Source organism: Trachemys scripta, chromosome 9, assembly GCF_013100865.1.
Source record: "Trachemys scripta elegans isolate TJP31775 chromosome 9, CAS_Tse_1.0, whole genome shotgun sequence".
In the NCBI taxonomy this organism is placed as follows: Eukaryota; Metazoa; Chordata; order Testudines; family Emydidae; genus Trachemys; species Trachemys scripta.
In genome coordinates this window covers 53147596-53174797 of record NC_048306.1, presented here as the reverse complement: position 1 = coordinate 53174797, position 27202 = coordinate 53147596, and the positions used below count along the sequence as shown (strand labels likewise).

Sequence of the window (27202 nt, the reverse complement as noted above, 5' to 3'; positions counted from 1 at the left end):
CCAGATAATCATAATGGTCCCTTCTGACCTTAAAGTCTATGAGTCTATAAGTTATCATTTACTGCTCAGTTTCTTAATTATCTCGAGAAGTAGGGGGCCTGTGCTTTTCGAGCAGCAGCTCTAGTTTGACTCCAGGAAGTTCTGAGAGGCCAGGTTGTGCAACAGAGTGACAACTGCAGAGTACCTGGAAGACCATAGATTTGCTATACCATTGATTACAAATTGTTATACTGCTTAGGGTTCAGTCTTGTCTGGCCCTAGCTACCTTCATTGCTAAAATAACTTACCTGTTTGCAGGTGACCTCTGTCATCCCACCATTAGCTGCTGTACCAATTCAAGGAATGCTTTTGAAGAGATAACTGCTGCAAATCATATGGTACACATGCAGTAATTCCTAACAAAAACCAGACAGACTATTTCTGTTAGGATCCTGGATGGTGGGAAATTACTTTGGCTGCTATACAAAAGTAATGGGACCAGCAGTCAGTCTCTCTTCCTCACCAAAAGAAAGGAATTTATGGTGTAAGGAAGCCAGGAACTGCTATCCCTGTTCCTTATGTGTAACTCATATTATTTCTACACGGGAAGTACGTTGCACTGACGTGTGTGAACTATTGCTTGTGTGTGCACATACTACATGCATATGTATGCGTGAGGGGTTGTGAGTATACATACATACACTCATGTATTCATATGTATGATATTATGTACACATTTGTGTGGTTTTGTATCAAGTCTTTTCATAGATTCCATGGCTAGAAGGAACTACTGTGATCATCTAGTCTGATCTCATGTATAACATGTCTTGTATATGTATTAGCATGTTGTGCATGTACATTCCTAAGCAAATACACCCCCAAAATACGTATACATACATATGTGCAGTTTTTTTGTACATGAACCTGTGTGGTTTTGTGTACATGAGTCTGATTTGCATAGGGGCATTTGCGTACATGTTTAGTATGCACGTATGTTACTGCTGTATGTGCACAAGTGTGTGGTTGCTTTGTTTTTGTGAGCATATACAGTTGTGTTTTGTGTATGTGCATATGCGTAAAGCTATATATGCATGCGTGCATGCTCATTCATGTTTCTATGTTTTTGTGCATGTATGGGAAAACAGAGTGTATGTATACTCTGTGCATGTTTTCTTACGTGTGCATACAGGTTAGGATGTGGATACAGCTTGAGGGTGCACGTGGGTTTTCAAGATGGCTGTTTAGAGTGTATATGTTTGTGCATGTCTTTCCATGTACAAGCACATTTGTGCCTGTTTTCCTGTGTGCATGTGATCATACATGTTTATGTAGGTACCTGCACCATTGTGTGTGTGTTCATGTCAGGACGGACCTCGGTTTCTGGAGGCCTTCATTCCACGGTGTCAAAGACTGGCCCCAGAGTGGAGTTGTGCGCTGCAGTCTTCATCCTGGGGCTGTAGGTGGTCTTTCTAGATCTCCTGGGCCCAGGCCACACAGCGCCATGTTCATGTAGTGTCCATTAGCTATGCATAGGGGTAGAGCTATACGTTTCCATGAACGTGCACATGTAGGTGTGGGTGTGCTGGGGGGAAGTCATGAGCGCACACAGGAGGACCCAAGTATTTGTATACCCATATGCAGCCTCAGTTTCCCCATCTTTAAAATGGGGAAAACAATACTGATCTCAACCTGCTGGTGAAAAGTGCTAGTGCAGAGCTATACGTTACCTGCATTTGTACCTCTGGGTGTCTCAGAGAGGTGAGCTACCCTTACCCAAACCGCCACTACCCAACATACCCCACTTGCTATCTCCCCATGGCAAAGGTGCTTCTGTCTAACAGTTGTGACTGCGGCACCACCAGGGCGTATGGCAGGCAATAGGACAGCAGGGTCCCCTTTGCCCCTCCCCCACTCTCCCTGGGGAGCTGACCCAGAGGGCTCTGTGCTGCCCCTCCCCATAGGTTCTGCTCCCTTTGCCCCTCCCCCAAGCTCTGAAAGGAGCTGACCCTCTCTCCAGGATCTGTGGGGAGCTCCCTCTTCCCCTTTACCCCCCCCGTTCTGAGAACCACTTACTTCGCCCCTCCCCCCCGTTTTGGCGTCCTGCTCCACCGTTTCCGGTTCCCCGATGACGCACTTCCCAGCGCTACCTGCCTCCGCCCCTAAAGCGCGCCCCCGACGAGAAATCGCTCGCGAGCGCGCCTCGTGAGCGCGCACACGCACGTGGGCCCGTCGGAGCCAATCAGAGGCCGGGGATTTGGGGGGCGAAGCGCGGTCTCGCGGGCAGTTGCGGCGGGAGAGACGCGGGAGCTGAGAGCGTGACTGTGCCCCCTCCGCGCTCCCGCCAGGCCGGACCCGTCCGACGCCGCCATGTCCGAGGAGAAGCCCAAGGTAAGGGCTGGGGCCGCCGCACGCTGCACCCTGCGCGGGGCTGCCGGACCCGCGCCTGGCTCAGAGGCGGGCTCCCCGCTGCGCAGCCCGGGCCCGCGGGCTCCCTGGGGCCTGCCGGCCCCGCCCCATAGCGAAGGGACTCGGGGTCTCGCGCCCCGCCCGCTCGCGAGGGATGCTGGGAGCGTGGCCAGGCTGCGGGTCGGGCCTCCCTGGGGTTGGGGGCGACGTCGCGGAGAGGCGCTGCGCCGTGCCGTCGTGGGGAGCGTCCGCTCCGCTCCGCTCCCCTCCGCTCGCCCCGCCCCCATTCGCCGAGCTCCCGCCGCCCCTCGCGGCAGCGTGTTAACTCCTGGCCTGCGGGGTCGCTCCCCGGGGAGCCAGTTGGGTAGTGGGTAGGGCCTGTTTAAATGGACCTGTGGGTGTGTGTTCGCGGTCCAGAAGGCAGGTCAAAGACATACACTTTGCGGTGGGAGCCGAGAGTGGTGAGGTCAGGACGGACCTCGGTTTCTGGAGGCCTTCATTCCACGGTGTCAAAGACTGGCCCCAGAGCAGAGTTATGCGCTGCAGTCTTCATCCTGGGGCTGTAGGTGGTCTTTCTAGATCTCCTGGGATCAGGCCACAGAGCGCCTTGAAGATAAGACCTGAGACTTTGACCTTGATTTGAAAATCTGTATGCAGCGACTGTAGTGAACGGAGGAAGGGTTTGGTGTGCGCGCAGTAGCCTGTGTTGCTGAGGAAGACATGTTGCAACATTCCCGACTAGTGGAGTTTGCTAAATGCTGAAGAATACGTGCCCGAGTACATTGCATTGCTCTAGTCCAGCTGAGAAGCAACAAAGCTTGGCCAGTTGACGTGCTTTCATTGACCTGCCCTGACAGTATGGGATTGCAACAATGTTCATTTGAGAAATATAACCAATTTTACAAACAGCTACCATACATGTACAAAAAATAGAATATTAACAATTGGAAAAGTGAACTTGCCACTTCTTCATTCGAAGAACCATGTGACAGCCATATTGCCATTCAGGGGCTTGTCACTGAAGAAGAAAAGATTTTTACCAGAGGATGGAAAGCTGAACAGATAGAGGTGGGAACAGTTGATGAGCCAGTGCCTCTTCCTGGTAGTCCCAGAAAATTCTCCAAGGACCAGAGTTGCAGCAGTGCCCAAAGAACGTGCTTGATACAGGCTACACCTGTGCCTCTTTAGTGGAGGCATGGCCAGTGGGTACTTACTAAGTTCCTTGATTCTGAAATGTGTGGAAGCTTCTGAGTTTCTTGCCCAGGGTTAAAAACAAAATTGTGGTTCGCCAGGACCTTGATAGTTCTGTGCATATTAAGAAAAGCACTTTAGTATGATCAAGCCTTCGCTGCAGGTTGTCCATATATTGATAATTCTGAATGCTGCCTTGTTTCAGACTCACTATTGCTATTACTGTCATCTCTCTGAAAATGTGAGTAGATGAGATCAAAGGGCATTACTTACCACAGCCAGTTGTCCTAAATTGTGAAGTAAATGTAACACAGGTGAGCTGAACTAAACAGAATTTGAAGGTAGGTCTCATTGAGATTGACAGAGGAAAGGTATACTTTCAGAGGTAATTCTTGAATGATATGAGCCAGAAATTGTGTGCAGAAATGGAGTTTATTTACTACTAGGTTTAAGTTGAAATCCCATGTTCTTTCTACCCACAAAGAACTTTGAATAGAAACTGAAGAACTTCTTGTTGGCTGGAATTAGAACAATCATTCTTAAATAGATGATATCTGAGACACTGTTAGATAACACTTGTTACTTTATGGGGTGGTGAGGAGGCCAGAAAGAAAGGGCGTGGGAATTACTGAGACGACCTGCGTGAATAATCTTCAGAGCCCATCTGTCAGGAGGTATGGTTCAGGAGGAGAAAGTTCTTTAGTCTTCCTGTGGAGATGATGTGCTAGTTGGCTGAAAAGATTTTGTAGTCTAGAGCAGTGGTTCTCAAAGCCGGTCCGCTACTTGTTCAGGGAAAGCCCCTGGCGGGCCGGGCCAGTTTGTTTACCTGCCGCATCCACAGGTGCGGCCGATCGCAGCTCCCTCTGGCCGCTGTTCGCCACTCCAGGCTATTGGGGCTGCGGGAAGCAGCGCGGGCCGAGGGATGTGGTGGTCTAGAGATGATACCGCAGAGGGGCTTTTGGCTGTTTTCTGGTGGAGGAAAAGAGATGTGGCAACTGAAATTTTCTGTTAACTCTCTGAAAGAGGATTGGTTGGCCAAGATCTCATTCAAGTCTGAGGAATTCGTTGCTGTCTTTTGGGGGGATCCCCTGAAAAGTGTAATCTCACCAAAGGGAGCTTGAATGACAGAGGTGAGGCTGGTGGGCAAAAGAAAAGTATTTTGAAAAGCCTGCAGCCATGGTGCTGTTTCCGTTGGTTGAGAGAGACACCCACAATTGGTCCGTTCAGTCCATAGTCTAGGAATACTCCTGGATTCCTCACTGATGCTGAGTCTCACTTGCCAACATTTGCAAGTAGTGCTTTCTTCCATCTCTATTTAGCTAGGAGACTCTGTCCCATTCTGGTGGACAAAGACCTGGCCGTAGTTATTCGTGCCTTTGGCACCTCTCAGCTGGACTACACCAACATGATATACCTGGGCGTGAAACCTTCAGAACTTAGGAAACTCCTACTAGTGGAGAAGGTTGCAGCACATCTCCTCAGCAACACGTGCTACCATGAGCACATCACATCTGTTTTCTGTTCTGTACGCTGGCCTCCCATAGAATAGCGAATCAAGTTCAAGGTCTCAATCATTATCTTAAGTGTTCCTTGGCCTGGGTCCAGGATAGCTAAAAGATTGTCTAAAGTTCAGGTATGAAGACCATGGTCGACAACCCCACTCCTCTGGCACAGTGGAACTCTCAACAATAAGAGTAAAGCTTGTCTGTGCAGAAGACAGCTTTCTCTAGGGGTTGTCTGAGACATTGGAGACACCCTGCCCCGGGACTAAGTACTACCACAAACCTCATCACTTTCTGTTCCAAGTACAAGGTGCATTTCTTCCACCTTGCCTTCTCTATTATAAACACCTAACAACACATATATTAAAAAAGCAGTGGGGGCGGGAGCAGACACTATTGAACCAACATACTCCCCTGAACACACTTCTCCCTCTAGGAGAGGATGAGAGAACAAACAATATATGACAGGTGTGTAGTCATGTCACTTAGCATGCTACTGGAAGGTGTTTGGATACCGTGATCAGTGCATTGTAAGAACCTATATAGAATAGAATGAAATTGCCCTTGGAGGTCTGTGTCCAAAGCTCTAAGCCACATATTGTGGCAAGCTAGAATGTTGCAGGGAAGGGTTCTGGTGGAAAAACTAGCAATGATGTAGATAGTTATACAGGAAGCAGAGTGCTAACTTGTAAATCTTTAGCTTTTTTTTGACTTTTGTGGGCAACCTTAGATTTAGGGTGACTTTATGATAAAGACAGGTGAGCAAAGACTGGAGATTTAAAGTTGTTTTGTAGGACAATGGGCAAATATTCAAAACCGCTCCCCAGTGAGCTTTTAAACTTTTGGTCCACAAAATCCTTAATGGTCCTTGTTCCTTCCATTGGGGTTAGAAACTTCCTGTGCTGGAAGCAGTCTTGAGACGAAGGAAGGGAGAATCAATCTAGGGGCCAAGGAGGACTGGACTTGACTAGCTGTATTTGGTATAGCTTTTCTATGGCTCTGCTGATAGATATTTTCCTCTCTGGATTGTACCCTTCAGAATCTGGAATCTTTTCTAGAGACTGTTTTGGAGAAGATCACTTTCTCTCTTACTGGTGCTCATCTGGAGGAGTTTGCCATTTTAAGGAAAGGGTGAAATCTCCACCTAGTAGTGGAGGATCTGACCTGAGCTATGGCACTGGCTTACTTGGAGAGCTCACCTGTCTTCTGCTGATAACTTGGGTGAATGTTTCTGATAGTTGTATGATTCTTAAAATGAAGAGGGTGGTTAGGACTTTGCATTCTCAGTACTTAAAGGACAGTCATTGCTGTTTAAAAATCTAAACTGAATTTATTTGGTGCTTTATCTGGGGGGGAGGGATAGCTCAGTGATTTGAGCATTGGCCTGGGAAACCCAGGGTTGTGGGTTCAATCCTTGAGGGGGCCACTTAGGGATCTGGGGCAAAATCAGTACTTGGTCCTGCTAGTGAAGGCAGGGGGCTGGACTTGAGGACCTTTCGAGGTTCCTTCCAGTTCTATGAGATAGGTATATCTCCATATATTATCTGGTAACGTGGTTGAACTAGTGAGGCTGTGTTTGATGGAAACATCTGTGTTCTGTTTTGGGTAGATACCAGGACTATCAGGAAAGAAGGGCAGGATTATGTCTTGACTGTCAGAAGTTATCTTGTTTCTAATAGTAGTCATGTTTGACTCAAATGTTTAACACCAACAAAAGATGTGAAATAAAGAGATGACTGTTTCAGGCTTCCAAAAATATTAGAAAATTATTATTGTACCCAAAAATGTACTAAGATATTTTTGTTTTGTGATAGCACTTAAATGTCAATTGAGAAAGGGGCCCCATTTTTCTAGGTAATATACAAACATAGTGATAGTCTCCTGCCCTCCCCCACTCCAAGAGTTTATAACAGGGATTGGCAACCTTTGGCATGCAGCCCGTAAGGGAAATCCGCTGGCAGGATGGAATGGTTTGTTTACCTGCAGCGTCCGCAGGTTCGGCATATAGCAGCTCCCGCTGGCCGCGGTTCAATGTTCCAGGCCCATGGGGGCCGCAGGAAGCGGCGACCAATACATCCCTCAGCCCGCGCCGCTTCCTGCAGCCCCCATTCACCTGGAACAGTGAACCGCGACCAGTGGGAGCTGCGATCGGCCGAACTTGCGGACGCTGCAGGTAAACAAACCATCCCGGCCCGTCAGCGGATTTCCCTTACGGGCTGCCTGCCAAAGGTTGCTGATCCCTGGTTTATAATTTAAACAGACAAAGGGTTTGGCTACACTTGCAGCTGTAGAGCGCTTTGGGTTAAACCAGCCTTCGGAGAGTGCACTAGGGAAAGTGCTGCAGTCTGTCCACACTGATAGCTGCAAGCGCACTGGCATGGCCACATTTGCAGCGGCATTGGGAGCGGTGGATTATGGGCAGCTATCCTAGCAGTCAAGTGGCTGCAACGTGCTTTTCAAATGAGGGGTGGGGTGGAGTGTGTTGTTTGTATGTGGGGGGAGAGAGAGAGTGGGTTTTTGGAGTACTGAGAGTGTCTCAGCACGCTATCTTGTAAATCCAGATCCCCCTAGCCCCCCTGCCTCTCTCACTCACTCAGTAAACGTTTGCTTTGCCCTGTTGCCGAGAAGCAGCCGCTGTCTGAAACGGAGCTCTGAAAAGGCACTTCCACATTCTTCAGCTGATTTAATAACAAAGAGAAGAGTGGCCACTTGACTTAAGGGGATTATGGGACGTTTCTGGAGGTCAATCAGTGCGCTGTAATGTAAATCCTTGTTCACACTGGCCCTGGGGTGTCTCAGTCAATACGCAACAGCCGTTATCCCTCTTGTGGAGGTGGAGTACCAGGAGCGCTCTAGCCAGGGAGTCAGAGCGCTCTACGTGCCTTGCCAGTGTGGATGGGGAGTAAGGTAGAAGGCTTTATTGCGGTATAAAATGCCAGTGTAGCCAAGCCCAAAGGATAGGGCAGAGGGATAGAAAATACAAATACAGTGATGGTTTGAGAACGTTAGCGCCTTGGAGGTTTTTTGTGGGGAGGACGTTGTGATTAGGTGGGTTGAGGTTAACAGAAAGAGGAAGGGAGATGGAAAACGCAGAAGAGAGGGAGGGGGGACTGTGGAGGGCAGATGGAGTGAGATTTAAGTGAAGAGACCATGGTGGGGGGGAGGGGGAGAAGTAAACAACTAATCAGCAGAGGAGAGAATGTCCAGAGGCAATACTAGAAAACAGGCTATGTCTACACTACACACCTCTTGTGGTGGCATGTAGGGTATGTGTTACTACATACTGCTGTGCAAAGCAAGCTGCGTCCACGCTGCAGTGTAGCTACATGTGTCAGTAAAGCTCTAGCAGGGGTTGGCAGTGGAGAAAGGCTTGGCTCTGCTGCCTCCACATTGCTAGAGTCTTTCACTGCCATGGGGAAGGACCCCAGCTGTGGGGAGGCAGCTGCAGGACAGGCAGTGCTTGGGCAAACAGAGAGTCATGTTGGGTACACACAGGGTTCAGGCATATTGTTACTTACCTAAGCAGTGCCTCTCCATCTACGGTGCTAGTTATTAACAGTGCTAGGGGAGCATGTCATCTATGTACTCTACACACCACCAAAAGGAGTGTGCAGTGTAGACATACCTTTAGATCCGGGGTTCTCAAACTGGGGGTTGGGACCCCTCAGGGGGTGGTGAGGTTATTACATGGGGGGTTGCGAGCTGTCAGCATCCACCCCAAGCCCCGCTTTTCCTCCAGCATTTATAATGGTGTTAAATATATAAAAATGTTTAATTTATAAGGGGGGGTCGCACTCAGAGGAAAGGGGTCACCGGTATAAAAGTTTGAGGACCACTTCTCTAGATGACATCATCATGTGTCCAATAGTGCCAGCTGTAACGGCTTCTGTTTGTTGCCAGCTGAGACTTTAGCTGCTTCTATGCAGCTTCCCCAGAGCCACATGGTTGTGGGGAGGGTAGAGCCTGATGCCCCTAGGGGCAGGAGGGTCTCCCCTGCAGAGTTCTCTGTCTAAGAAGTGCTGGGAGAAGGAGGGAACTTGTTAGCTTCAGTTGGAGCTCATCTTCCCCTCCTCCAGTGTGTTATTTTACCTGCTGAAACTGCTTCTGCTAAGTGCTTATCAGAAGCCTGCCCCTGAGAGCTTGCAATCAAAATAGATGACACATAGACAAAGGAGTGGGGTAAATGGCGGTAACACAAGTTTCAGTATTCTTTCATATTCTCCTGTTTTACGTTTTGTACTCCTCTGTGAACTTATTTAAACCCTATGTCCACGTGCACCTTTTCCTGGATCCAATTTTTATTTGTAATTTAAGCCTGTCTCTTGATAGGAAAGGAAAATCATCCTTGCCTCTTGCCTCCTGTGTCTACATCTTCCCCTAACTTTCACATGATCACCTGTTCTTATTCTAGCTCTCTCCCTGTACCTTGCGTGTAATGGTCACTGACCTCCCCACATAAATCAACAGTTAAAGCTAGTGGTTCTGATCTCTCAAACAACTGCATGTGTGCTCCTGCTGCCACTGACAGTGCAGTGCCATAGAGCAGCTCTCTTCTCTGTCTTTGTGAAGGGCGGAGGACAGAGTTTGGCTGATCTCCTCTCTACCATTGGCCTGCAGTACAGGGTCTTTTCTGGGAGGTGGCGAGCACTGTACTCTAGTGCCCTGAAATCATCTCTGTCTGTGTCTATCTAGGGATTTGGGGGTGGGATGAGAGGAAGCTTATGAGAGAGATTGCCATGAACAAGAAAATATTTGGAAATACTTTGAAAATATACAGTTAAAGATAGCATTTAGTGAGTAACACTTCAAAGCACATAAAGAATTATAAAATGAGTTCTCTTACTGTTGGAGTTGAAATAACGCCTTATGATCTAAGCATTTAGGGTGGGAATTTCAAAAGCACTTAGCATTAATGTATTTCTGCTTCTATTGAAGTTAACGAAACTCCCATTTAAGTTTGTAGTTGAACCTATTTAGGACTTAGAAATAATATAAAAAATGATAAAATAATTCTATGGCAAAAACAGGTGCTAGTCACTTACAAAACGCTGACTATTTTAATAGAAAATTAGTGAATGTTGTATAACTTGCAGATCTTTGCAGTGTCTTATAAATAGGATCCAGCTAATTATAGTAACAAGGCCTGACCACCATAGTTATGGCTGCGTCACGACTTCTGTTTAAAGGTTGATTTTTCGAAGTCCTCTAAAATCATCATGCTTAGATTACTTGGAGATTTGGTGTGCTTCAGAGGGATGTAAAGTAGGGTTAGTGACCCAAATTTGGGGACATTTGAGATAGAGGTTCTGGAGATATATGCCCTGGGAAAAATAGCCATTTCCCAAAAAGTTCTAGGTGGAGGGTTTTGTTTTTTGTTTTGTCCCCACCCCCCAACTGAGCTAGAGATCAAGCTATGAGACCATTTTCATTTACACCACATCCAATGTGTCGTTTTACCCAAGGTAGCACATGGCACCCACCAATCTTTGGGACACCCAAATGTAGAATGAGATTTAAGAAAATGGACATTGTTCACAGCATGCATGCACCAGTACAGAAAATTGCTCGCAGGTTTCCATTCCTACCATTTTAATCTTAACCTTAAAATCAATTTTCTGTTTAATGTTCAATAGTTCAAAGTGCTCTAAAATCCATATTGTTACACTGAATTTTAAGGCAATCTGATTAAGTGATGGGACATAGAGTATAGTGATCTAAATTTGGGTCAATGTGACCAAGGGGTTCCCAAGATACAGACTCTGGGGCAGGGGGGGGGGTCAACTTTTCTTAAAGTTGACACATCCTGGCAATGCTTTTTTTGCTCACAGATAGAGATCCAACTAGGTCTCAGATCGTTGCACCAGTATCTCAGACACTCAACGGTTACTCAACAGAGTGCATGGCACTCACCAGCCCTTTGGCAGAAATCACATTAAAACATTATTTGAAAAAAAGTTTGCTTCTCCAGTTAGGCACACTAAGGGCTTGGCTACACTCGAAACTCCAAAGCGCTCCCGCAGCAGCGCTTTGAAGTGCAAGTGTGGTTGCGGCACCAGCACTGTGAGAGAGCTCTCCCAGCGCTGCAGGTACTCCACCTCCCCGAGGGGATTAGCTGGGGCACTGTTTACACTGGCGCTTTACAGCACTGTAATTTGCTGCGCTCAGAGGGGTGTTTTTTCACACCCCTGAGCGAGAAAGTTGCAGCACTGTAAAGCGCCAGTGTAGCCAAACCCTAAGGCTCACAAGCCTATTCGCACACCTAATAGATGACGCTGAGCATGTGGAGACAGAGGAGTTAATAGGCTTGTTAGCCTTCAAAGTTTCCTACCAGCTGGATAGCTCAAGATGACAAACAGTCGTCCTTTGAACTTGACTCACCTCAAGATTACATGGGTGTGTACCTTACCTATATATTTCCTGGTTTTTAATTTTGCTGAGCTCAATGTTCTGGAGGGACAACAGATGTCACCAGGCAGCCTTAAGTCTGTGTTAACTAGGTGTTTTGCCATTTAATGTGCTTTAAAGCTCGACTCTATTATCTGGTTACATTGATTGTTTTGAAAGTTGGTGTGCCTCATGGGGTACCATTAGTGATCCAAATGTAGAGTCATTTGATTGAGGAGTTCCCAAGTTACGACCCCTCTTCCAAAACTGGTTGCCCTCTGTGCCTTGTACTGATAAACTGAGAGGTATTAATGACTTGATGAATCACAGATCTCATTGAGATTGATGGCTGTGAACTCACCCTTCAATTAACATAATTAAGAATAAGTTAATCACAAACCCTTCCCCCACCCTCCCTGGCTAAGCAAATGGAGATTTTGACTGAGTGGATGGAGGTTGCTGCAATATGTGAGTAATGGATGGCAGTTTTATTTTTTGGGGTGGGAGGAGCAATGCCATCAAAGTCTTTTGAGGGAAAATTAGATATGTGAATTCCTGCTAGGAAAAGAGAGGTATTAGGAGTGGGGCAATAGGAGGAGGCAGTTTGGGGCTGCAGTGAGGGGAGGTGTTATGGGGAGAGGGATATATGTGAATTGCTGGTTGGCAAGCCATGAATTGATGGTTTGAGAAAATCTGAGGGGTAGCCATGTTAGTCTGAATCCACAAAAACAATGAGGAGTCCAGTGGCACCTTAAAGACTAACAGAATTATTTGGGCAGAAGCTTTCGTGGGTAAAAAAAACTTCTGCATCTGAAGAAGTGGTTTTTTAACCCACGAAAGCTTATGCCCAAATAAATCTGTTAGTCTTTAAGGTGCCACTGGACTCCTCATTGTTTTTGAGAAAATCTGTGTATTGTTAGCCCCTGGGGAAGGGTGGGGCCAAGTGGCTACTTCCTGATCTTGTGTTTAATGTGGTTTGGTTTTGTTTTTGTTTTTTCTTTAAAGAAACATAGCTCAGAGATTTAGAACTGACAGCATGGCTACCTTGATTGCTGAGGAAAAATAAATGTGTGCTGCCAGAGGCGCTAATGTGTGGTTTCTGGGCAATTTCTGGATCACAAGGTTGGATAAGTTTGCAGGAGAGTAATGAGTGCACCATGACATGGGGATTACTAATTGCAAGTTGATTTGGGTGGAGAGAGAAAAAAGAGGTTGGCATCATGTTTTGCCCACTCTACAATGTCTCACTGGTGACTTGAGAGGTGGTGATGTGTCAGACATGGTGATTCAGTCAGGCAGAAATTATTTGGGCCTTATTCCTGGTGTACTGCTCACACAATGTATGAGAGCAGATTTGGACTGCATCAGTGACTTGTGTCCAGGAGCTGTGATAGTCTTTAATTTGGCTGAGCCTCTGAATAATCACTACAGTGACAATATGAAAACTATTAAGTGTTGGAAGAACATTACTTGGGAAATTGGAAGGTTCATGGCTAATTGAAAAATGTGTATTGTGTGTCAGAAATATTTACAAGGTTTGACACCTCACTGTTTCTTGTAGCTGGGGTACATCTGTCACACAAGGGTCAGGGGATTTTTCAGATGTACAGAGGGTTTTAAGATGTATGATCAGTACTTTCTGATGCATGTTTCAGCATGTTTGAGAACGACTGTTTAGGTGTTGGGATTATTTTTTTTTTTTTAGATTTAACAGAGTTTTAAATGTTGTTTGCTTGTTTATGGTTGGTTTGTAATAAATGATCAGCAATTAAAGTGTTTGCGGTCTATTATGCACCTGTGTAAGTGAGCATGTTCAATGCAGGGTTTGAGGACAGTGGGATAACTCAGTGAATGACAGTTATTTCACTGAAATTCATGTCATAAAGGAATGTGACTCTTAACTTACACATTTGAAGTACAGTAGTTGTGAACCTTAGCACAGGTTGGGTGGGCCACATTATAAACTTTGATTTACTGAGGGGTTCCTCCATCGCCCCCATCCTCCTCCTCCTGCCTTCCTCCCAGAAAAGGTGCATCAAGACCAAGGAGCAGCAACCTTAGCTCACAACACATAGAATCATAGAAGATTAGGGTTGGAAGAGACCTCGGGAGGTCATCTAGTTCAACCATCTGGAATTCTTTGCTCCAGGACTCAAAGAAATGGGGAGTTGCATGGCTGGGGATTCTGTGCAGGGTAGACAGCATTAATTTGTTTATCTAGGCCTGCAGTACTCGGTGCATTGTATTATTTAGGCTTGGCAGGATTCGATTTAAATTGTTTGTTAGTTCTCAGTAAATGTCAGTTTTGCCTGATGCACTGAAATGGACTAAAAAAAATCTGTTGGCCTCTCTGCACTATTTGCTTGTAGGGATCTGCATCACTGTTCCTCTGGCTGCTCAGGGAGCCCTCTGCAGCTCTGTTGTCACAGCCCTGCTCACTTACTCACTCACTGTCTGGGGATGCAGTGGTCTTCCCCTAGCAGGAGTCATTCAGCAGCAGGGTGGCCTCCCCTGTGGCTGGGAACTCATTGTCCTTGCATTCCAGGCTGGGGAGTCACTGCTCTGCCCTGCCAGGACCATAGCTCTCACTACAGCTTGCTCCTGCAGGGATTCAGTACCTCGCAGCTGTACAGGGAGGCCCTTGCAGCACCACCGTAAAACTGAAAATGTATTAATATTGATACAACTCTGAAAAAGATTTAAGTTAATATTGATTTTTATTTTTAAATTTACAAAAAAAAAAAAAATCAAATTGTGCCAAGCTTAGTACTGTTGTAGGCGGAAAAGGTCTTTGCATAATATTTATGTGGGATATACCCCTTTCTCTTGACTGGGACACACAGGCTCCCATCAAGCATTGTCTTATCGCTAAGCATGGTGTCTGTTCTTGAGGGATAACCATTGCCTTCCCGGAAGACATTTGATGGGCAGTTAAGGGCTGAGGACCTGGAATTCAGGATATTCCTCACCCACTCCAGGGGACCCCCATCGGACAGTTGCTCCTATCTGAAATAGTCAAACAAATGTCTCTCTAAAGTAAACTTTTAAAAAAAAGTGTACAAAATTTCTCTTACACTTTTAGAGACTTGCAGACAGCTAGACATAACATAACCCAAAACAAATCCTAGATATCCACTGATGGGACATTTACCTGTTTCATATAAATCACCAGAACTCAGATTGCATGGGGAGGAGAGGAAAAGAGGGATTAGAATCCAGGAGAGAGAGAGTGATTAAGTGCTTTGAACATATTACTGCATCCTCTGTATTCCATAGCAATGGATTGCAAGGTACCAGATCTAATTAGAGCAACAATTTTTATTCTGTTGTGACTGAGTCCTTATTTTGACTTGTTTGATAAGTAAGGAAATTTATTTCAGTGGTATACAGAGGTATGCTCAGAATAAGGAGTGTCTCCACAGCCACGGGCATGAGGGAGACAATGGGAAATTCTGGCTCTGTGTGCGTGTGTGTTTGTGCAGAGCTACAGATAAAACTATTGCTGTGATGCAGGTCAAAATAGTCCCTTTGGTCAGTCAGTTGTTACGCAAGGTAGTACATGGCACCCCCTAAGTCTCTGGCGGACCCAAGCTGTGAACAGTATTTAAGAACATGTTCACTTCTTTGCTTGCCTAGATGTGCAACCTGGAAGGAGCACAGTGTGCATGCGCCAATAAAGAACAAAACCAAGAGGGTTTCTGTGCAGCCACTTATACTTACCTGGGTAGGTTGAGGGAATGTGCTGATGCCATTGCCTCTGGTGAACACCCCACCACTGACATTTCTAGTCTGAATCTTTGCACACCTGTGCAATAAAGATTTAATAACTCGTGTTTGCTAGTAGCTGTGTGTGTGATAACATATTTTTATATTACGGGGAGGCTTACTGTGAAGACAGCAGGATAGTCAGTAGCCAGTCTAAACAAAAAGTTTTGTTTAATCAGGTGGGGGAAAAGCCAGGGACAGAGGACTGAGTGGGTTCAGGGCAACTTTTTTTTTTGGGGTGGGGTGGGGTTCTTTAACAGTTAGCTGGAATCCTGGGCATGAGAGTGAATGGGTTGTAAAAGGAGGTAAAGAGGTTATACATTTCTTACTCCAGGGGGGATTCTGTGGCAAAACAAAATTCTGCACCAAAAAATTCAAAATTCTGCATATTTTATTTGTCAATATAATATAATCACACCAGTTTCAGTTGTTTTAGTAATTTATTAAAACTACAATACAGAAAAAAGTCACAATAACTATTCAGCATTTCCTAAACACATGGAAGTTAAGTTACAAACACTTGGTAACTAATACCCGGCATTCCAGTTATAATCCTGGATTTTAATTTTAAATTACATTACAGAACACCAAACCGGGGCGGGGGGCGGGTAGAATGTCATTTTAAATTGCTCAGACTTTCACACATGAAAGTAATGCTGTTTTGCTAATCATTGTTCTGGACTTGGCTCTGTACTTTGGGAAGTGCTTGGTTCTGAGTGTCCTGACGTTTTGGGCATGTCTACAATGGCAAAGTTACAGCTCCGACAGTTACAGCACTGCTCAGAGAGCGCAGAAGGAAACCGCTGTTGTGTGTTCACACTGACAGCTGCCTGCGCAATAGCGTGTTCACACTTGCAGCGCAGTTTGGAGCAGTGCACTCTGGGCAGCTATCCTACAGAGCACCTCTTTCTCTTTTTCTGCTAAGACTTGTGGAAAGGTGGAGGGGGTCATGGGGCATCCCAATGCCCCATGATGCATTGCTTTGCATCCCAGCAATCCCTGTGCTTCTGCCCGTGTTTGACACCATCTTTCAACTGTTTGCGTACTGCGCGCTCTGCCTCTTCGGGCTGCAGGAATGGATCCCAAACTGCTGACCAGTATGCTGCTCGCTCTGACCAACACATCAGGAGTGGCAGTGGAGTTATTCCTTAAACTACAAAGGCAAGAGGAGTGCGACGTTGGTCTTGCCACGTGTAGTAGCTACGACACGAGATTTCTTGTGGCATTCATGGGGGTGCTGACCACAGTGGAAGGCTGCTTTTGGGCTCGGGAAACAAGCACTGAGTGGTGGATCACATTGTGATGCATGTCTGGGATGATGAGCAGTGGCTGCAGAACATTCATGGGACTGTGTGATGAGCTCGCCCCAGCCCTGCGGCGCAGGGACACCAGAATGAGAGCTGCCCTGTCATTGGAGAAGCGTGTGGCTATTGCACTATGGAAGCTGGCTACTCTAGACTGCTACCGATCAGTTGCTAACCAGTTTGGAGTGGGAAAGTCGACCGTTAGAGTCGTGTTGATGGAAGTGTGCAGGGCCATTAATCGCATCCTGCTCCAAAAGACCATGACTCTGAGCAACATGCGTGACATTGTGGATGGCTTTGCACAAATGGGCTTTCCTAACTGTGGAGGGGCGATAGACGGCACTCACATTCCAATTCTGGCTCCAGACCACCTAGCCACCGAGTACATTGCAGGGGGTATTTCTCAATGGTTCTCGAGATGCTTGTGGATCACCGTGGGCGTTTCACGGCCATTAATGCAGGCTGGTCCGGAAAGGTGCATGACGCACGCATCTTTTGGAACACTGGCCTGTTCGAGAAGCTGCAAGCAGGGACTTTCTTCCCTGACCAGAAGATCACCATAGGGGAAGTTGAAATGCCCATTGTGATCCTGGGAGACCCTGTCTACCCCTAATGCCGTAGCTTATGAAGCCGTACATGGGGCAACTTGACAGCAGCAAGGAGCAGTTTGACAACAGGCTGAGCAAGTGCAGAATGATTTTTGAGTGCATTTGGCTGTTTAAAAGCCCACTGGCAATGCCTGTATGGGAAGCTGGACATGGCCGATGACAATATTCCTATGCTTATAGCTGCGTGTTGTACGCTGCATAATATTTGTGCATGGAAGGGTGAAAGCTTCACTCAGGGCTGGACCGCAGAGGCTCAGCACCTGGATGCTGAGTTTGAACAGCCAGAGACCAGGGCTATTAGAGGGCCACAGCGTGGGGCCATAAGGATCAGGGATACCTTGGGGCAGCAATTTGAAGCTGAAAGCCACTAATATTTGCTGCTATGCTAAGGATTGCAGTGCTTGTAATGCTAGGAGGTGTCTAGTGAACATGATGAAACAGGGGGGGTTTAACATAATTGCATGTTGCTTTGCAGTGCTCTTTTTGCTTTCACTTAATAGAATAAAGATTGCTTTCAAACCAACACAATTCTTTTATTAAAAGAGAGAGTCAAACAACAATAATACATCAGCAGGGAGGGGGAGGGGGGAAAGGGAAGGTCTCCAGAGGAGGAGGGGTCCCCGGACAGCTACAGATTTGTGTATGTACAGGGATCATACCCAACCTTCTCCTTTAGAGTACAATGTAGTGGGTGCTGTACTTCAGCAGGGCCAGGGGGATGGGTGTTGAGTGCAGTGGGTATTGGGAGTCCACACTGCTGGACTGTGAGGAAGGAGGAGTGGAATGCTGTGGGTAGAGAGTGGAGCCAGGAGATTGATAAGTGTGTTGGTGGGGGAGGCGCATGGGAAAGAGTTTTGTGACAGCGGCTGCAGGGGAGGGAGGGCGGGTGCGGAGCTGCTCGGTTTGAAGAGCTAGTATTGCCTGGAGCGTGTCCACTTGGTGCTCCATAACGTTTAAGAGCTGCTCTGTGGCTTCTTTCTGGTGTGCTGCGTTCTCCTTTCGGTCCCTCTTTTTGCTGTCCCGACACTCCTTCAGTTCCTGTTTCTCTGTGTCAGAGTGCATCATAACCTCACGGAGAAAGTCCTCCTTAGTTCTTCATGGCCGCTTTCTAATTCTGCACAGCCGTTCTGCTGCCGATAAGGGAGGCTGGCCTCCCAAGGTCATCTCTGTGAAGTTTAAATGCAACATTTTACAGAAGCAGTATTTTTTGCAACACAGACAACACTGATTCAGTGCTTTAAAACACAGTCAGTACTCACACACCTGTCACTAACTGGCTGACCCCATGCAAGCACACGAGCCACAAGACCCCCAAAATGGTGAGTAGCCGCAGGGCCAGGGTGAATCACTCTTCCCGGACCCTGCTGTACAGTGGGCACGTGGCTCTTGGGGAGAGCCAGCCCTGTTGGGTGGGCCTGATAATCATTCCTGTCCCCACACTTTCCACAGGAGGTGATCATTATGGAAGATATCTTGCTGCTGAGGGTGAGCAGGGAATCAAGGAAGGGTCTTCTCCAAGCCTGCAGCTTCCACCCTGCCCCTATGCAGCTTGCCTGTGTGCAGCAATGGTCCCCTGTCTCCCCGTGATGGCACAGTGGCGCGGGAAAGTTACCGTTAAAAGGGGAAAGAAACAAAGCAGCTCTGGCGAGGAACCTGCGGCAGCGGATTGCCCAGTATCTCCACGAGAGTTTCCTGGAGATCTCTGAGGGAGATTCCCGTGAAGTGAGGGAGTCTTATCAACAGCCTGTTCTGCCGCTCAGACTAGGCATGCGGTGGGAGAAAAGCCTGCTTTCTGCAACCCTCCTGCCCCCAACAACTTGCTTCAGCAATTCCTGAAATCAGATCCACTTACCAGGGGCCTCCTCTCCTGTTTGCGCTTCACCAAGATCCTACTGCTCTGACTGGCTAGGCTCCTCCGGGGTAGAAAAGAGCTCCCGACTGCATGCATCTCTGGCCTCCGAGCCATCCTCTGGGTCCCCCTCCCGCTCTTCGTCCAAGATTTCCTCCTCCTGGCTCGATCCACTCTCCACTGGCACGTGAGCCAATGAAGTATCCACAGGGGCCTTTGCAGTTGAGGTGGGGTCGCCACCGAGTATCGCGTCCAGCTGTTTGTAGAATCGGCAGCTCGTGGGCGCAGCATCAGAGCGGCGGTTTGCATCCCACGCCTCATGGTAGACGTTCCGCAGCTCCTTCACTTTTACCCTACACAGCAGTGTGTCCCGGTCATGGCCCTTTTCTATCATGCATCTAGAAATCTGTCCATAGATATCATAATTACTACAGCTGGAGCACAGCTGAGACTGCACAGCTTCCTCTCCCCAAATGCCAATGAGGTCCAGCAGCTCGGCATTGCTCCAAGCGGGGGATCGGCTGGTGTGTGGAGCAGGCATAGCCACCTGGAAAGATGTGCTGAGACCACTGCAAACATCACCGAGCAAACAGGAAGGGAACTTTCAAATTTGCAAAGGAACATACGGGGTGGGAATGACGGTTGGTCACCTGGGGGTAGGGCAGTAGAGTTCAGACCGATGACCAGAGAGGCGAGAACAGGCATTGTGGGACACCTCCTGGAGGCCAATCACATCGCTGTAATTGCCATGGTGTCTACACTGGCACCACAGCGCTGTAGCCCTGGCGCAGAAAGCTGTACACCTCTTGTCAGGGTGGATTTTTTTTTTTTTTTTAAGAGAGCTATAGCTGCGCAGTTTCTGCACACTAAGTGGCTTGGCAGTGTGTACACCTCAGGAGTTACAGCACAGAAAGCCGCTTTACTGGGCAGAAAATTGCCAGTGTAGATGGGGCCTTTATTGACTGCCTGGTAAATGTTTTATTTGCCCTCAAAGTCTGTTTTTTGTTTTTTTTTTAAATAGGTAAGTAAAATAAATCCTGAGCTGTAATCTAACCTCATTGTGCCACTTTGGCACAGGAAAAAAGTGAGAAGGTACATAAGATCTTCCTAGCTGAGGATCCCTTTACTGTCATTTATGATAAGACTTCTTTACATCACTCTGGCCTTAAAACTTTCACAAATTTTATGCTCCTGGGAGAATTGATTGAGAATGGGAACAGTTAATTAACAATAGGAACAATAGGCATGCAGCTACATTTGTGCCTCAGAGAATGAGATCAATTAACTCAGGGCACGTCTTCACTGGCAACGTTAAAGCGTGGCCGCAGCACCGCTTTAACGTGGCTTGTGTGGTCGCGGCGCAGCACTGGGAGGGAGCTCGCCCAGCACTCTAAAAATCCTACCTCCATGAGAGGAATAGCTCCAGCGCTGGGAGAGTGGCTCCCAGCACTGGTGCACTGTCTACACTGGCACTTTACAGCGCTGGAACTTGCAGCGCTCAGGGGGTGTTTTTTCACACCCGAGTGAGAAAGTTGCAGTGCTGTAAAGTGCCAGTGTAGACAAGCCCTCAGGCAGGCTGCTTCATTTGTGCCTTTAGCGTGCTTCTTGCATAATAAAAAGCCCTACCGTTACACGCCAGAGAGCTGCAGTCGCAAGAGAGAGGGACAGAGTCTCTCTCTCGCTTGTTGGAACGCACGTATGCCCAGCCCCGCCCCCGCCGGCGATCAGCCAGGCATGCATGCCCAGCCCCTCTCCCCTGTCTCTGAGGCTGCTTCAGGCACACTGGAACAGACGCGCTGGCAGGGAAGAGGCGCATGTCCTCTGGCAGATTTTTTTTTTTTTTTTTTGGTGTGTGTTTTTCTGCACGGGAGCACAGAAAAATGCAGGTCGTGTGAATTCTGTGCTCCTGCAGGGGCGCAGAAACCCCGTCCCCCTCCAGGAGTAATTTCAGCAACTGTGGGGTTGGCAGAGTAAAGGTTCCTGTGTTAATGGGGCATATTGGGGCATTACTGAAAGAGAGCAAAGTTAAGGTTGCCCATGCACACTTAACTGTGCATTTCCTGGTTTTCAGAGGTTTGAGTTTTGCTCAACTCCGTGTTCTGCATGACATATCATCAAGTAACCTTAACTCTGTGTTAATTTAGTGTTTTGCCATTGAGTATAAATAATCTACTAACTTCCCCTCAGGATGGTCTGAGTTTGCAGATGTAAATGTTGGAATTTGTTCAGTTTTTAGTAATTTGTTCTAAAGTTTCTTGCTTTTACCTATTTGCCTGCAAGTCTCAGAGGCAAACACAAAACTTGAGTTTTTTTTTTTTTTCCTTTGTGTGCTGTGGAGAACATCAAACCTTTATTTATAGGAAGGAATGCTTCTGTTTTGCAACAGTTTGCTAAATTACTATCAGTCTTTTCCAAATTCTTAGGGTAACTTTTATTAATAAATAGTGATGTCCATCTTTACATTTTGTTTTGCAGGAAGGAGTAAAAACAGAGAATGACCATATCAATCTAAAAGTAGCTGGCCAGGATGGATCTGTGGTGCAGTTCAAAATAAAAAGGCATACACCCCTAAGCAAACTAATGAAGGCTTATTGTGAGAGACAGGTACATGTGTTAAACACAGTTTTTATATGTTGTAGTATTATAATAAATTTATTTTGCTGCCTGAGAGTCAATAGGATCACTTACCTTATGAAAAACATTGTCATTATGGAAACTTTTACTTCTTTTCATAAAATGTGTTAAATACCAATGTTCCAGAGATGAGTAGACCCCATTATATGGAAGTATGGTAGAATATGGATTTTGCGGCCTAACTTTCTCTCTCAGGTTTGAAAAATTTGGTTTCAGTTATACTTTAATCAAAATGACTTTCTCCTCATCCAGCGCTCCTGGTTCTCTAAAATTGGTACTAGGGGCCAGGAACTCCTGAATTGTAATCCAGGCTCTGACGCTAATTCCCTCTGTTGCCTTAGACCTCTTAACCTCAGTGTTATAACGTATATAAAATCCTTATCCACCTGACACGTGTGAAGTGAGGTTTAAGAAGTTTGCAGAGTGTTTTGAAGATGAAAAGTAGTTGTCTGTCTTTTCCTTTTGTTTTTTCTCTTTTTTTTCCCCCCCACCCTTAATGTTTTTTGCTGCCTCTCTATCCCCCTGCATCACTCTGCTCTGGTAGCTTACTCTTCCTTCTCCCACTCAACAGAAAGCTACATACTGCCAGGTGCAGGGGACATGTGCTATACCAAAATACAGTAGAACCTTTGAGTTATGAGTACCTTGGGAATGGAGGTAGTTTGTAACTCTGAAATGTTCATAACTCTGAACAAAACATTATGGTTGTTCTTTCAAAAGTTTACAATTGAATATTGACTTAATACAGCTTTGAAACTTTACTATGCAGAAGAAAAATGCTGCTTTCTGTTTATTTTTTTTAGTAGTTTACGTTTAATACAGTACTGTGTTTGTTGGGGGATGTTTTTGTTGTTTTGTTTTGTTTTCTTCTACTGCTGCCTGATTGTGTACTTCCAGTTCCAAATGAGGTGTGTGATTGACTGATCAGTTCATAACTCTTAGATTCTACTGTAGATGTCCTGATCATACAGTGCCTGCCCTGGGACATCAGACTAACTTAAAATTTTGACATCTGGGTCGAATCATATACTACAACATAAATATAGCTCTTCTGTCACTTTAAATCTTCTGAATTCTGATTTTTACACATTATAGCAAATACTTGCTCCTAATCATAAACTTATTTTATTTGGATTGCAAAGTAAGAACTCCATAGCTCATGTTAATTATTTTAACTTCCAGGGTTTGTCAATGAGACAGATTAGATTCAGATTTGATGGACAACCAATTAATGAAACTGACACGCCTGCACAGGTACGAAAATACATTGTAATAACTGTAGTAGAACTCTATATTTTTTAGATGTGTCTGCACCTAGAGAAAACTATTTTAGGTGGGATTTTGATAGAATAGTATCTGTGTTGTAGGCCCAGCAGTTCCCAAAACGTGTAGTAGGATTTCTTTTTCTTTAAAATTTTTCATAATTGTTACCACTGGTGGAGCTTGACCCAATTAGCAAGTGAGAGTACTAGTGTAGACATGGCTTCAAATAGCTGCCAGAGTTTTAAGGATTGTCTTACGAACCATGCGCAGAGTAGGTATAGACAATAACATGATTAAAACACAGGTGGCTGCTGGTGCCTTGTCTACGCTAGTGCTACCACCATTTCTGCCACTGCTGAAGCTGAATCAGTATTGGCTATAGTGATAAATTTCATGGAGGAAAATTCCTGGTATGGACAAGGCCTGTGGTAGGGAATACAAGAAACAAAACCCAGAAATATTCTGGATGGTGTGGATTGGACTAATGAGTCCTCCTTTGGAGTTGAGAGAGAACAATAAATCACTGACCAAACTGGTTTGTTCTGGCTGTGGGAATGCCCTACAAAGCTATTTTGTAATTGGATGTGAAAACTATGAGAGAGATAATCTAGGCTGAAAAGGAACACCCTGACTGCAGCTGACTGGAGTGGACCCCAGGATGGCTTGCTGAAAAAACTAACTTTTTCTGTGCCCACAGAGTATAATCCCTGTAGAATTAATGGTACTACTCATGTGAATAACTGTTCACAGTGGTTAGTTGAGATTAGTTACAAACCCTTGCTGTTCAGAAGACAAATTGAACTGCACAATTGTTCAAAGTGCACCGCTGCAGAAGTTGGCTGGGAGTGGAATAAAGGTTTGATTTGCAAGTTTGGGGAGATCTGTAGATTAAATCAACAGAAACCACACCTTTAGCAGTTAGCGAGGAGGAAGCAGAGCAGAGAATCTTGCCCCAGACTTCTTGGGGAAGTATACTCAGGGTATGTTTACACTACGGCGGCACAGCTGTGGTGCTTCAGCTGTGCCTCGGTAACACTGTAGATGCTCCTGATGTTGACAGAAAGGGTTTTTCTGTGGATGTAGGTGATCCACCTCTCCGAGAGGCGGTAACTAGGTTAATGGAAGAATCCTTCTGTTGACCCCTGGTGTAGACATGCGTAGGTCATTTTGACCTAACTATGGTTCTCAGGGCCTGAAATTTTCCACTGCCCTGAGTAATGAAGATAGGTTGGTCTAATTTTTAAGTGTAGACCAAGCCTGAGACTGTGGGGAGCAGGGGTGGGAATGGAGGGCCAGAGTTGTGCCCTGTCGAGTAGGAACAATCTGTGCTGAGTATTGACACTAAAGGAAAAGCATAGACTGACATGAAGCCCTTAATGCCTTGGATCTTAGACTCTACTTTACTGCCTAAATCTGGGATCTTGTTTCCCAACACAGTGTCAGTCAGCCTGGAATGTCTTGGCTGAAGGGAGACCAAGATAACTTGTGACTGGAGCTGGGAAGACACTGTGGTGAAGGGGGTGATGTTGCTTTCTGATTGGGTGGAGAGGGGAATTTAATAAGCATTAAAGTTTAAATTTAAACACTGCTTCTTAACGAGTAATGCTATTAACGGTGCAAGAACTAAATGCCCTTTTAAAATGTATAGCTATGTATATATTAAAATATGTGTATATTAATCCAACAGCTGGAGATGGAAGATGAAGATACTATTGATGTGTTTCAACAGCAGACAGGTGGAGTGTGTTAAACATGCTGTCCTTTTGGGAAGAGGAATTTAAAGACCCTTGTCACACCTCACTTTCTCATCTGTCCTTGGATTTGCTATTAAATAGTAATGAATGAACATGCCAATCACACAGGATTCTTCTAAAACTTTAGAGGACATTTACCAAAATTGTTCTGCTGTCCCTCTGACATACTGCGTGTGCAAGTCAAAACTGTATCTGCAGGGATTAATCTACATCTTAAATTGGGCCAAATGGAATTAACTTTTCAGTTTAAGTAAAATATGGGTTGTCTGTCTGCTGTTACCTTGTTTATATAAACCTGTGGCCTGAGTATCCACCTATATTCTAGGACACGATTGTTCATTCCTGACTCTTGTTGTATTATTGCCCCACTGCATAATTCTAATCATGTAAATATATCCTCACTTCAGTAGTGAGTTTAAAATCTCCTCCTACAATAGGGCAAGTGAAGGGAAGAAAAGATTATTGATTTAAAAGTTTTTACTATGTGTTGTAAACACAGTTATTATTGTAAAACTTAAAACCTATGATACAAGGACTGTACGTGCAGATATGAGGCTTAGTATAGAGTAAATGTTTAAATATTGCAAATGTACATGTGCTTTGTCATAATCTGATAAAATAGATTGAAATTTAAGTTTTAAAAAGCAAAAATGAGAGAATTGCCCAGAATTAATGTCAGCAATTGAGTTATTACCAGAATGCTAGACCAAACCTACTAGTGTTCATGACTAGTGTATTATGTTCCATAAGAATAAAAAGAAAAAAGTCCATCATCACAGCTCACTATCGGTTTACTAGGTGATGGGCAAAAAAATGTGTACCTTGTCCCTATCATCCCCTTTAATACAAACATAAAAGTTGTATCATTATTACTCACTTGGTACTAGTAAATATGTGGCCTCTGGTTTCTTTCAGTACATGTTTCTTATGGATAAATGTGGTCTTACATAAAACAAACCAAAACCTCTAACAAACAGACTCTTGATAAGCTTATGGCCAAGTTGTATGTGCAGAAGAGCTATTAAAAGATTGCTAAGCACAAAAACCTTGAAAAGGTAATTTAAGGTTCTTCTGAGAAAATTCTGCTCCGCTGCTTCCCAAAAATGTATTGAATTTTAAATGCATTTGTGTGGTGACTTTCAGTTCTGTATGAAGTTTTGGGCTCTACTCCAAATGAAATTTTAAAAAGGTCATCTTATTATCCTTCAATAGGTTGTCCATTGCTGCTTGATTAGGTCATTATCTGCCTTTTATATTTACCTGACCAATTTGACAACATTAGATCATCTCTTTGCTTGAAATCTGCTGGGAAAAGTCCTTATTTTCTTTTTCATTTTATTGTATATGGGCTAGGGTGGGATATTCTGTTAGAGCTCATAGTTTATTCACCAATTTGTACATTATTTGTTGTCCTTTACTACTGTATACAGTAAATATAGTTTGGTACTCTGTCTCATGGCTTATGTTTAATGCTGCTGCATTTCAGATGGCTTTACTTGACATTAGGTCACTGAAGTGCCATTGCTTCATTTGTTGCGAAATCTGTCTTCCCCTATTCTAGGGGTGGCCAACCTGAGCCTGAGAAGGAGCCAGAATTTGCCAAAGAGCCACAGTAATATGTCAGCAGCCCCCCATCTGCTACCCCACTCCAGCCCCCAATGCCTCCTGGCCACCGGCAGCCCCACCAATCAGCACCTCCCCATGCCTCCTGTTTTGCAGTGCGCAGGAGGCTCTGGTGGGGAGGAGCGAGGGCATGGCAGGCTTGGGGGAAGGGGTGGAGTGGTGGCAGGACCTGGGGCAGAGCATGGGGTTGAGCAGTGAGCACCCCACAGCACCTGTAATGGAAAGTTAGCATCTGTAGCTCCAGCCTCGGAGTCAGCGCCTATGCGAGGAGCCGCATATTAACCTCTGAAGAGCCACATGTGGCTCCGGAGTCACAGGTTGGCCACCCCTGCCCTATTCCCTCAGACTACTACTCCACTGTAGAGTGGTCGGATTCCCTCTACCTGAACTGGTCTACAGGCTCATGTGACTGCAGCTAAGCCACACATGCCTGATCAGCAAGACAACCTACAGCTCTCAAGGTCTGCAGGTATCAATAACCAAAAACTAGGGGACAGTTTGAATTTCCCATCTTTCAGTGAGATGTTACATTTTACATGGCAAACTCCATTTCATAATCTCAGAGTGCCTGCAGGGCTCTCTAATCTATCTAGCAAAGCCATAAAAGAAGTCACTGGTTGGAAATAGAAACTAGACAAATTTAAACTCCAAGGAGGCACGTGCTTTTTACAATGCAGGTAAATTAACCATGGGACCAAAATCCCAACGGGTGTGATGGATTCTCCATCATGTGAAATCTTTAAGAAATGCTCTACTTCACCCAAGATACAAGAATCTGAGTGAAAATTTGTGGTCTCTATTACATAAGAAGTTAGAAGGGTACTGGGTGCTAGCTCACCAGCCCATACACTGACGAACACTCCAACCTCAGGATTCTACACTCTGTTCTTCACAGCTTCAGTTTTATGTCTTTAAAATGAAACTGTCCACGACCTCAGTC

The 27202-nt window shown here is 45.7% G+C and overlaps 1 protein-coding gene across 3 annotated transcripts; it reads left to right on the top strand.

Annotated features, from left to right (window-relative positions):
• Nucleotides 1-2179: 2179 nt before the first annotated feature.
• On the top strand, nt 2180-26092 carry LOC117882905 (small ubiquitin-related modifier 3). 3 transcript variants are annotated; one of them, XM_034781789.1, is made up of 4 exons: nt 2180-2367; nt 21464-21592; nt 22805-22876; nt 24573-26092. In XM_034781789.1, exons 1-4 carry the CDS (start codon nt 2347-2349, stop codon nt 24633-24635), a joined length of 285 nt encoding a protein of 94 aa, XP_034637680.1. In that variant the 5' UTR covers nt 2180-2346; the 3' UTR covers nt 24636-26092. The 3 variants fall into 3 exon arrangements, with proteins under 3 accessions (XP_034637680.1, XP_034637678.1, XP_034637679.1); XM_034781787.1 differs by lacking the exon at nt 2180-2367 and adding an exon at nt 3650-3817; XM_034781788.1 differs by lacking the exon at nt 2180-2367 and adding an exon at nt 11409-11471.
• The last annotated feature ends 1110 nt before the right edge of the window (nt 26093-27202 follow it).

What these genes read in the sequence shown, in the direction of transcription:
- LOC117882905 (XM_034781787.1), top strand. Translation starts at nt 3,719, where the DNA reads ATGATCAAGCCTTCGCTGCAGGTTGTCCATATATTGATAATTCTGAAT. An exon ending in ACTGTCATCTCTCTGAAAAT is followed by an intron (nt 3,818 to 21,463) that starts GTGAGTAGATGA and finishes TTTGTTTTGCAG; the next exon opens with GAAGGAGTAAAAACAGAGAA. An exon ending in AAACTGACACGCCTGCACAG is followed by an intron (nt 22,877 to 24,572) that starts GTACGAAAATAC and finishes TTAATCCAACAG; the next exon opens with CTGGAGATGGAAGATGAAGA.